This window comes from Drosophila bipectinata, chromosome 3L, assembly GCF_030179905.1.
Source record: "Drosophila bipectinata strain 14024-0381.07 chromosome 3L, DbipHiC1v2, whole genome shotgun sequence".
Classification (NCBI taxonomy): domain Eukaryota; kingdom Metazoa; phylum Arthropoda; class Insecta; order Diptera; family Drosophilidae; genus Drosophila; species Drosophila bipectinata.
In genome coordinates, this window is record NC_091738.1 from 22,784,744 (window position 1) to 22,797,164 (window position 12,421).

Below are 12,421 nucleotides of genomic sequence, written 5' to 3' on the forward strand. Positions count from 1 at the left end.
TGAAGTGGGGCAGGGGCTGCCAAGGGGCTGGCAAGGGGCCGGAAGGGGTGGGAAAAGTGAAAGTGTCAAGGATGCGGCAAGCGCTTCATAGTCAAATTAAATTGGTCCTTGCGGAGGGGGGTGGGGGAATGTGCGACGGCGCCAAAGTGAAAGGGTAATGCGAGCGTAAAAACATTTTTAATGAAATCGAGACGACGACTTCCAACGGCGGCAGCGGCGCCTTAGACAGTGGCAAGTATGTTTTAATTTAAACCTTGGTTTTACCTTGGCTTCGAGGGGAAAAATAATTTCATTCCGCCTGAGCATTAATTTCATATCCCATTTGAAAATTTTAATTAATTTTCAGCTTGATTGCATTTTAAAGAGCCGCCTGCTTTATGTTTTGGGGCGGCTGTGGGGATGTCTTGTGGTTGCTCCGGGCTGGGAATTTATAGTTATTGTGGCGAGTGCCTTAAGCGGGGCAGGGGCCTTTGGTGGGGTTTTGGTTTTAGTTTCTACTCTTTGTGCGGCGGGACTTCGGTCTGTAACTATTACAGACAATTTACGTCTTTAGTGGCTTCTTAATTAATTTTAATTTTTGATCAGAGGGAAAGTGATTACGACTCCGAAACTCACCTTTGCCGACGTGCCTGTCCAGGCTTGGGTCCTTCAGGCCTGCAACAAAAGAGAACTTCAGTTACTAACTCCATTAATCTAAGTCAGAGCGCGACTACAGACGGCTGCCCCAAGCCTGCATCTTTTCAACGCCATCTGTGATAGCCCCTATCCCCGAAAAAACTCAGTTAGGGCTCGCAAAATTTTGAATTAGCAAGTAAGTACTACATGAGAACTAAAGACCTGAAAGACAAACAAAGAATTGCTAACAAACGAGGACCGGGACCGAGTACAACCACTGATAACCCTCGCGTGCAGGAAAACTTCTAATTAATTTCTCGCCTCGGATCTGGACTCCGGAGGAAATGAACTTAAAGTTTTAATGCGGAAGTCTAAAGTTGCAATTTTTCTGTATTATTTCAGTTACTAAAAGGAAGGGCCTTGTGCCACTACTGGTATTGTGACCCTTGCCTTTGTGTTTCGGGTCTTTTGTCTAGAGACTTTCAGAGGGCTTCAAATGAAACCAAAGGAACACAGTCTTGTTAGGTCGAATTTTCCAGTTGATGAATCAGTAACTTTAATATGCCCCAATCAGAATATTGAAAGTAGTTATAAAATTACATTTTTCTACTAATAAGAGCCTGCAAACTGATTTTTTATAGTTATGCCTTCGATTTTGTAAACTTCTACGCTACGGAATTGGCTGCAGGCGAAACTGGAATCGAAATTGAAGGGCTACTTTTGTTGGTTTAATTAGAAAAGTTGCTCGTAGTCAGTGGAGGGGTTCATCGAACTGTGAGGAGCACCAGGAGAGTCACAATTAGTTGCCAGCCCTTGAACAAACTTTAAATACTCGTATACCTAGCGAGTTGTGCTTCCCGATTCCGTAATCAGCTCATCTCAATTGCAATGGCTTACCTTTCTCCGGCTCTTCGCGCCCGGAGGACCCCGGGACTTTAGCAAACATTTTCGCGACAGCGATCGCACTCCCCGCACTTGAAAAATGCACGCCATCAAAATTAATGCAACTGTCATGTTTTTCTCCCCCAGGCAGGACTCCTATCTTTCAGCCCTGTGCCATCCCCTGGGGACGCACTCGCCGTTAAATGCCAATACACTTAGAACTGTAGCCAACCGCAGTCCAGCCAGGCTATCGCCACCCCACGATAAACATGTTTCAATTTAAACAGTAAAACCTAACTCATTGCCAATAACAAGCGCAGGTTCGACAGCCAGTAGCGGGCTCAGCAGGTTGCAGGTCTAGGGCGCAGGACAATGGGTTTAAAAAGTGAAAAATGTTTAAAGTTATAATACGGCAAAATGAGAAACAGTAAGCGGAGGTAGCTACAATCAGGTAACAACAAGGAAGTAAAGAGTAAGTAAGGATGGCCGGTAAAGCCTTCGAGTTATGGAGAAAGTCGTATTTATTTCTACTTTGAATATGCCTACCCTTTCCGATCTCACTCCGGTCCTGTGCAAAGGGCCAGTGTTAAAATAACCGAAATGTCCTTTTGCGCAATTTTGTGGACACTGAAAATCGCTTTGATTGAACCGCATGCCAGGGCAGACAACAGTCACAGTCGCATGTCCGTGGGGCGCAGGACAATGGCCACACATAAAGCAAACACTCACCGCACGCCCCTCGCTGCCCTGGGCAGGCAGCAACTCCGAAATCCACTTGGCAATTGCAGCTGCAAATGCGCTTCACTGCACTTACAATGCACATTGGGTCTATGGTGGGAGAGGGTGTGGGGGTTGTGCGGGTGAAGCGGTAAACGGGTGCAGTGGCAGGGTCCACAGTCTGTAAATTGTCCAGCGAATGCGGTTTGGGAATTGGTTTTATGTCGCTTGCGCCTCAATGGAGATGCATTTTACACTGCTCTGCTAATCTCGGAGTGTGGCGAAAGCGAAAGCAGCCTGTCCCTCCCGCAGCAAGGCCCCTCGCCCATCCACTACCGCTCCCGCAGCATCAACTCCTCCTCCCGCCCAGGACTACTACGGCGTACGCAAGTTGACTTTGAAAATCAATTAACAACATCAAACACAAGCCGGATGCTGACGTGGACAGCTGTCGGCCAGGGCACCAGGACTACCCGCCTCCAGCTCCATCTCTAGATCCTGCTCCAGGGCGTCCTCCTCCTGCGCCTCCTCCTTCGCAAAGTGCGTAAATTGCAACTGTAAATCAAATATGACAACGCGAGCGGCGGCAAAATCTGCATGTGTGTCAGTCAAATTAATTGTCCACGCCCCCGAGGGGTGGTGCTGCGTTTGTATTTTATTGTTGTGTTAATGAGTGTGCATAGGCAGCTCCGACGGACGTGCGACGTGCAACATTCAATGTGCCCGTTCAATGGGCGATGTGCGGCGGCCTGCAATTTGCTGATGTGACATAAAAATGTGTTACCCGGACAGGCAGGGCGGACATTTAATTAATTGTATAGAAAAGTTGCACAAAATATCGAATTTTAATTGGATATTAATTACGTAAATAATAAATGTCTGATGCAGGACTTTCGACGCGACACGCCTGAAGAGGCGACTCCGCCGAAAGACACTGTCGCTTCAGTCCGACCCCCAATAAAGCAGAATATCCACCAGCAGTCGAGACGCGGAGGCAAACAAAACGCGAAAGGCAAATAGCTGGAAAGGAAAGCAGGAAAAAGCTTTTAAATCTTATGGCATGTATGGCTGACGCTTGTTAACTTTGGCCCGAAATTGATGCAATGTCAATCGGGCGATCAATAAGCAAGCCAGCTCAAACACAGCTCGTCGCTCCAGTTCCAATCCGCATTCACATTCCCATTTCCATCAAATTCAAATTGATGACGCAATTGAGACATAAACCCCGCTGGAGCATAGGGGGTATCCGGGGGCAAGCTTTTATTGCCTCAGTTTTGTTTTAATATCTACCGGGCCTGGCTGACGGCAGCGGCATCCCCCGACCCTGGTTTCCCCGCGTATATTTATTAAATATGTATGGTGCGACATTTATTGAACATTTATACACAATAGAAAGTCAACTCCGGTCTGTATTAGTCCGGATTTATGGACGTTTGATGTCGACTGGGGCAGGTTGACCTTGTTGCAGCGCCCCCTTCCTTCCCATGGCGGCTCCTCAGTATGCAAAGTCATGTAGCGCCGTCACATCTTGAACTTTTGGCCCCTTAGTCCGGTCTGTATGTTACTGCGTCTTGTTTTGCATATTGTTTATTGTCCTCTGTTTCCTGGCTGTATAAATGTATGCAAGATGCTGTTTTTATTTCTGCTCCTGCCTGGCATATGCAGGAGGCTTCTGAAAGATATTCCGTCCGCATGGGCTTCGTATTCGGTATTCTGTGCAGCGATATGCAATTTACATGTATTTATCAATATTTAATTTGCTCTTGAGCCAATTGTTTCCTTGTATGCATTTTCCTATGCAAATTATCTATTACTTGAGCTTTACGCCTGAGGAGGACACTACAGTTTCCTCGAATATTTCGAATCCTGTTAGCTTAAGATTCGAAATCATTTTTATCAGACACGTAGCCATAACCATCTGCTAGAGCTTCATTGATTGCTGCCACAAAAAAAACTTTGGGTACTCATCGGAGAAAGTACTTCAGCGATATATTGATTAACAACTCAACTTTCCACATTTCCAACATGTTTCGAACAAGGCCATGTTTTCCGCTTACTAGGAATTTTGTTAGGAATTTTTTTTTTTAAATCCTCTAAAAAGTTTCATTTATCGTCTATACGCAGCCCCGACCGACAGATCGTCTAGTATGTTTGGTGTCGACTTAATTTCCCTAACAGGAGCGAGGACAACATCGAGTTCGGGAATGAAGGAGCCGGAAACAGCGATCAATTGTCGGATTGTTCCTGCGAGCAGGAAACAGTTGGTTGCGCTTTCAACTTTCCGAAGGAGTCGTGTGGGGCGGAAGAAGAGGGCCAGGAGCACCAGACACCCAGCATATGCGCAGGTGGAAATTTATAATTTGCGAAATTGCCATATTCACACCCACACGCACGCTGCCAGCATGTTAAATGGGCAGTCACTGAACAGCCCTGCCCCCACCGCTAGCCGCCTTAAATTATGTTAACCTCAAACGAGACGATCCGACCTCGGACCTCCGACCTAGGAGCCAGCACAACACGTAAACAAAGTTCGATTTAAGGCCTCGTTTATTCTGCCATGCATGGAAAGGTGGCGGCCGAGTGGGGAGGAAGCCGTCTGGTTGCATGTAGCAGAAGTTGTTGCCGTTGCACAACCGCATGCCACAACATGCAGCCTGGCTGGACGACCTGTGGGCCAAGAGTGGGACTGGGGGTCACGTCTGAAATGGCCCACTTGGCAATTGCCAAAACTATTTGTTTACATATTTGGAGCAGCAAGAAGGAAGCCGACAAGCCATGAGCCAACTCGTGTTAACTGTGAAATATGTGCATTTAAATGGGAGAGACCGGAAGGGGCAACAACAAGGACACCGATCCCACTTTCCACCGACTCAGGTGATGGGCGAATCAGGTGCACTGAGAATAAATAGTCATATCAAGATTTTAAATCTTTTAAATAAAAATATATAGTTTTATATAACTAGCAGAACATAAATTTTATTATAAGCCACTTTAACCTTAAGGTAAAAATATACTTTTTTAAAGTATCTTTCCCTGACAATGACAATGATCTTGTTTTTATTAGTTACTTATTATTTTATCTTGTATTTTTTAAATTAAGCTGATTATAAATATTCCATAAATAAACCCTTAAGGTGTACAAACGAAAATTTACAAAACATGGTTTATCTACATCAGCAAGAAGAGCTATATGCGATAATCTATAGTATAGATATAGTTATCTAAGATATACTTACTTATTTCAAGCCTGAATAATATTAACCCATGTACGAAATGTCTGATCATAATTTTTCCATTTATTGCCCCAAGAATTTTGTTATTTCCCCAAAATCTACCCAAATCGGTCGGCATCAAAGTTCGGCTATTCAAGAGTAATTACTCTCTTGGATGCACGTTTCGCCAATTCAAATGTGTGTTCTTGGATCTTCATCTACCCTTGGTCTTGGGTATCCACTTCTTATCGCCGCCTGCCGCCAACGAGATGCGGCAAGAACAGGACGAATTTGAATCTTCGAGCTAGGGGGATTTAAGAAACGCTCTATACAACAAGTCACAGTATCATCCCCCTCGAAAGGACGGGTGCCCGCTGGGCATAAAATTTGTAGAAAAATCACGCGCGCTTATCTGGCGCCGTAAACTTAACCGAACCCATGCAATTAACGCCCATTGGGCTGTCAGTATGAAAAATGAGCGATAGAGCTGAGTGCTGGCCGTGAGGGGGAGGGGACTGTGGTGCGGGGAGTACCCACAGGGGAATCGACTGCCAAATGATTTGAAAACGACGAGGTAAAGCTATCGAATGCCCCGCCCTGCCAATAGCTAAAAATTTAATTGCTTTGGTACTTTCAGGCAAGAGGCTGCAGCCAGCCGCATTGATAAGAGAGTCACGTTCCGACAGGGGGAGGCAAGACAACGTTGTTGCTGTCTTCATTATCAATAAGAGGAGGCTGGAGCGGAAGACAATGGTTACTCTTTTGTGCGTGCCCCGTGCCTGGTGGCCAAATTGATAAGACGCTGGGAATGACTTCGAAAACAATAAACGGGGCATGAAATGAATGAAGCGCCGCGTTCACTTCCCTCCGAACCGATTCCGTGGCTGGATGCTGGGAGAAGGTGTTCGAGGAAGGGTGGCCCTCTGCCGGGACGGGCACGGTGCTCCCGATACATAAACAGGACGTTTTCCAAATTTTAATGAGCAGCAGGAGACGTCCTTAATAGAAAGCCTGCGTACGGGTGGCCTGAAGGTGAGAAATACTTCGCTCGCACGAAAGATAAAAAGTTTTCTTTGAAATCTGTAAGAAGTTGGCACGAATCTGGTACTAAAATATGAGCTGCATCATCGTGCTTCCACCCAGCCCTTTTTAAGTCCAGTCAACACTTTGGGACCTCACTTGGTGCTCTCACTTGGGCTGACCCATTTGCTTAGTCAGCCAAATCTTAGAAACCCCCACCGCCCACTCTGCTAATTTCAGAACCAAGTTGGAAGCCCAGAACTTGACAGTCATTTAATAAAATTTCATTTTCACCCATCCCCGCATCCTTAGAATCCAGAGACAGGGGCCAAGTCCGATTCGAGCCAGAGTTGTCCGCAAGTCGCACAATTTTGATGTGCAACAAAATTTTATGAAATACTTTCAGGAATAGGAGAGGAGTTTTATGTGTGCTGGCAGCCGTAAAATTTTAGCGCCAGCAAAAGTCCCGGAAGGGCATCTAGCGGTTGGCCCCGCAGCTCCTCGGCCCTCCACGTTCGGTGGTGTCCTTGGGCTCGCTCCTGGCTAATAATACCGGAGCATTTACACCTTTATGGGGCGTACTTAGAAGCGTTTATTTATGCTAATGGCTGGGCGGATGAGGGAAGGGAGTTACTTGCCACTAATTCTACCCCGAAGCCTTGTAAAGCTTGAAAGCCAAACAACGGGGAGGCGAACTCAAGATTTGAGCAGGTAACTTCGGCGCCAGAAGGAATTTCGGTGTGGGTGCGTTTCATCAGTTAAGATCCCACCCCAAACTTCTGACCTCCGTGTCAGGCCCCGTGTTCTTACCACCCTCCTCCCCGACAATGTCGATCCAGCATGCTGCTCCTGCCCTTCGGCCGTCGTCCTACGTTTTTCGTACTTCAGAATCTTGTCTCGAATGTGTTTGTAATTTCCCTAGAGTGTGTTTGACTTTGACGACTTAAGTTGTAAAACTTTAACATTATCATTTTCACTACGATGCGACCAGGACCGGGCGTGCTCCACGCAGGACACTGCCAGGTCCTGGTGCATGTGTGCTAAAAGCCGGTCTGCTTCTCCAGAAGACTTCCCTGGGAAGAGGCAGACGCCCTGATGCTGGTGACCTTCGCTACTTTTACTTTTACCCCACAACTTATGCTTGTCTTCTTTTAAAGTTTTCTGGATCCTTGGAAAATGTTTGCCATATCGCATTACAACCGCCAGACGGAGAAGGGCAGACCGGGCAAAAGTGACCGCCCGGCAGTTCAGGGAGCTTGCCATGTCTTGTCTAACCTTGGCTTGAATTACGTATTCCCAAAACGATATTTTTTTGAATTTCCTCCCACATGTGTCAATTAGTTCAATCAAGAGGCGGCCGTTGACCGGATTTCCCGCCCCTTTCGGCACGAGGTCGAGAAAAATCGCCAGAGCATCCACTTTCTTGTGAGTCCGCATTTTTAGAGACATCTTAATTGGTTATATTTTGACAAATTGGTTTGATGTGGAAAGATTCACGATGTTCGTCCGACTCATCCATCTGCCTGAACTATCCAAGTTGACAAATAAATAATAGCGCCTTCGCCACTTAAATTGACTCCAAAGTTACCCTTATGCATTAGAGAGCTTTATAAATATTATTTATTCTTCTTACCTATTACATGTTTACATCGGCAGAATGAATAGATATAACATGATTTTCCTGTATTTTTTTCTCACACTAATTATTTCAATATTTTTCCATCCCGTATAAATACGTATTTAGCTTGTGGATTTCCATCCCCATCCCTTATCTGGGGCACTTTCACCGTGCGCCGTAAATTGTAATCAAATTGAGCGTCAAGGCAATCTGATTTATGCCTTTCCCAGATCCCATAGTTCTCTGTGACGGCCAGAATGATCCCCGACCCTGCGAGTCGATGCTATTCCGGGAAAGCCAAAAGGTAAATAAACACATCAGCTCACCGGGCCACCCTTTGACACGCGGCCATGGCCCTCTGGGCCTTGGAAGGCATAATCAGCTCGATTTCGTAAATCTCGACAAGCTGCTTATCTGATGAAATGTGAGCGGAGTGCCAAGTCTGTATTGCCGTATTCTCGTTTTCCCGATTAACATCTCATCTCCAGCTCTTGTTCGGAGGGCAGATATCCGGCGTGGGCTGCTCCAACTGTCACTGTGACAGGACTACGTGCATGGTCGGCTCTAAGTACAGTAAAGCCCGACGCGTGCCCCTGTCACACTCGACTCGTGTGCAGTGACTGAAATCCGCGTCCTGATTGGCATCGGAAATTGAAGTGTTTTTATTAATTCCAAAGTCGCATTTTTCGACATCATTGACGAGAGTGAAATGATATTGCGAACGCGAGTGCCTTGTTCGGTCAAGTAGACGGGGTTTCATCTAAAAGCAGTGGATTTCCGCCGCTTTGTTTCTTTTCTGTGGCCATAATTGAAATTTATCGCTGGCAGATTTCATTGCCACACTGATTGACAGCTGTTCGCTCCGAGAGATTGACGCTTATTGAATTGACTCATCCAACGCGACACCCACGCGGGGCCTTGGCACCCCTAAAGTGTAACGCAGCAACTGTTGCACGAAATCGCGTGGAACCGGGGTGAGGGTAGGCGGCGTTGCCACTGTAATCACTGGGCCACTGTCTAAATTTTTTAACGTCAAAACCGGTCAACATCTCAAATCCGAAATGCCGCCCACACCCAAGCACCGCGACGTAGCCCCGTTTCTGAGCCGGGTCCGGGACTTCTTCCTGGGCCGCTCTCACAAGACGGCCCACCGGTTCGCGGACACCATGTCCCGTCGGACCCAGGCGCAGCCCGACATTCCTCGAGGTCAACTGGACACTTTGACCCAGAGCTACTTCGCCAGGGATCCCCGCCAGGCCGTCCGGCAGCCCATAGACTTGGTGGAGGAAAACAAACGGCTCCTGGCAGCCAAGGAGGCCGCAGAGAAAAATGCGGAGCCGAAGAAGACGTGCGACGGAAAGGAACCCGTGAAGCCCATGGCCAGGAAGAAGCCACTACCAACCCCCGGAAGCTTCCACTCCTGGGAAGGTCCAGATTAGCTCACCAAAATTATTCGACCAGTTTTTTGTTTCATGCTGCTTTGCATCGTGATTTTATATATTTATTACCTAAGCCCGGTCAATTGCGAGACGCGCTGATGCAGTGGCTCATAAAATGCAAATCTAATTAGTCGTCAGGGCGAAAATCTTTTATGGCACCTGCATGAAAATTTAATTAAGCTCCCGCAATTATCGCGTGGGAATGAGAGTGCTCGTCAAGGGCCGAGAGGCTCCTCTTCGACCACGGCAATAAATTTGCGGGCTTAATAACATTTAATGCCATCAAAATTTATATTTACAATTTAAAACGAGGCAATCGCCGGACGCTGAGTGGATTATGGGGCATTGTTAATGATGATTGCAGGTCGATTGTTAATTGTCTGGGCTGCCAATTTATGCTGATGACTTTCGCCCATCGATTTATTGATTGGAGTTTGATTTGCCGCATATTACCCACCCTCTTTCACCTAAGCTGCCATCTTCCAAAGAAATACAAAAATGTAATCTAGTTTCGTGTGTTACGCAAAAAGAAATATAGTGTGCTTCCCGAAGGTTGGGGTCTACCCGGATTTATTGAAATTACCCTTATGAAGCAGGAGACCCACATTGGGCCCGAGGGTGGCTATGTGTGCTGCAAAAGGGTGTCAATTGCCTGGTAACTCTAGACTGTCAAGTCAACATGCTGCCAAGTTCTTCCGGACGGCAGTTGGCGAAATATGATATACTATGCAGTGCGAGCGGTACAGTGTCGAATACAATTTGTGCGATTTTTATTCAATGTTCTTTCTTACGAGACTGTTTATTGCCTCATATGAATGCCAAATTTCGCACATTATGTTGTAGCAACTGTGCACTGGGGAGCGCAAAGTGCTTTTCAGGTTAGGACTAGAAATCGCAATGCTGATTCGCTCCAACAATTACATCCTCCCAGCGCCGACATCTGTGCATCTCTGTGCACAAAAAAAAACGAGGCTTTGCCCACAAAGCAAACACGTCCGCACCCTTTGACCCGCATTCACCCAGTCTCAACTGCTTCACCCGAAATGGTGCTTCTCGGGTGACGACAGCTGGAGGGCGGCGCGCACTCCCCACAAGGATGTCAAATACTTCCCAATCAGAGACGCGTAATTAAAATATGTACAAACAGACCGGGAAAAGTCTCGTGTAAGAAAACAGTGGCTCAGCGAACTTTGTTTGCTCAGCGTGTTTTCCTATAAAACCAAAGGCAACACGAAGGCTCCAAACATCAACAAGGCAACGAGACAAAGCGGCGGCGGGAATCGCGGCCAGGCAATAATAACAAGACAACATTTGCATAAAGCGACAAGCGGCGAATAGAATGGGGAAGTTAATGAGAGCTGGCCCAGAGACGGGAGCGTGTCACTGCCCAGGGGTTTTCCAGACTGCCGCAGCCCACTCCGTAAATGATCGTGTCACGCTCTCATCTCAGCACCCAGCTCCCTCGTCCACGACTATACTCCTTACTTCCTGATGGAAACTCGAATGCTGCCGAATGACAATTCATTAACGTATCATTTGTAAGGGAGCCCTACAGACTTGGCAGGACCATGCCTCGCACAATACACCATACACCATGTGCAGGGCAGGTCCTGCGGCAATCCGGAAGTTGTCTCCACGCCGGCTCTGGAACTTTGCAACCAACTTGCCGTCGAGCCAGGGTGGCGTGTGACATTCGTGTAAAAGTTGATTATTTTTTAGCGGCGCTACCGAGCTTGCCGCTAGTACAGTGAATAATGACTTCTGCCACCGCGCCCGGAACGAGCATCCTCCGGGCCATATTTGGGCTTTTTTATCTGTTTCGCCCTCGGTTTCGGGAGACAACTCCGCGTTGTCGCAAAGTTATGCTGGCTCATTAAGTTGTTGTGCTGTTTAGACAGAGGACATTTACAGCTCGCTTAATTTGCCCGCGTCCTGGCGAAGTACGGAACTCAAGTATAAACAAAAGACTTCCTGACAGTGCTCCTTTGTCCCAGCCCTGGGTGGGTTAGTAGCTCATGGCGAATGTTTAATGAACATAATTTAAGGCGAGATTATTATTTTGCCATAAAACGAAATGGAAAGTGCAAGCCACCCGTCAGCGGGCCTGATTTCTCATTCAACGACTCCAGTATAATAAAGGAGGCTATTTAGTGTTGTCATTTTCCAAAATGTAAATTCAACTCGCTTGTAAAAGCTAAAACTGTGGACCTATAGTAGTCCTTTGAACAACTTAAGCAAAGCACTTTTCTTAACAAGTGTACAATTGACTTTTGGGAACTATCATAAAAATTCATTAGCTATTCAATTGGAAAACATTTTTTATAAGCTTGATGCATGTTTTGGAGCAATGACTTCAAGGAATCTGAAACTCAAACCGCCTTTACGCTTGTACAAAACTCCCTTATTCGAAACTTTTTATAGTATAGTACCAACCCATGGGAATATGAAAACACAGTAAGTTTTTGTAATTCTTGGGGATATTGAGTGACGGGTGAGAAGTGAGCTCTTTAATTCGGTCTAAGCTGATAAATTGGCATCATTTCCGCACTATTCCGAATTAAGTAACCAAACCACCCCCAGGATAAGGAATATAATTTTTCATTCGACGACTTCGTGCGAAAACCGTACCCAGAACGGTTGACCACATCAACTTTTGCTATCTGTTCTGACACAATTTCACCTTCAATTAAACTTCAGGTAATTGACTGCGATGCCGGAGAAAGAAGTCCGTGGGTCGGGGAAAAAGTAATACAGGCAATCCCCAATTTTACCCGGCCCTTTCTAGTCATTGGGATATCTGTATGGATTAAATATTGGTGGAATTGGCAGAGACGCCGTCAATTCCCCCAGCCTCTCCCAAACAGGTCGAGCCAAGAAGCATCGAAACTTATTTTTGATAAGCGCAATTATAATTGGAT

General features: G+C 46.5%; 2 protein-coding genes across 2 annotated transcripts in view; one reads left to right on the forward strand and one right to left on the reverse strand.

The window, feature by feature from the left end:
- The window catches only part of LOC108122884 (uncharacterized), an 84,232-nt gene that overhangs the window by 65,489 nt on the left and 6,322 nt on the right, over window positions 1-12,421 (reverse strand). Inside the window, exon 3 of the mRNA XM_043213984.2 lies at window positions 616-654. Within this exon, the coding sequence (XP_043069919.2) occupies window positions 616-654 (39 nt within the window). The remainder of the gene's footprint in view (window positions 1-615; window positions 655-12,421) is intronic.
- On the forward strand, window positions 9,043-10,072 carry ND-B14.5AL (NADH dehydrogenase (ubiquinone) B14.5 A subunit-like). Its single transcript, XM_017237718.3, has one exon. The coding sequence runs from the start codon at window positions 9,126-9,128 to the stop codon at window positions 9,501-9,503; it is 378 nt and encodes a 125-aa protein (XP_017093207.2). The 5' UTR covers window positions 9,043-9,125; the 3' UTR covers window positions 9,504-10,072.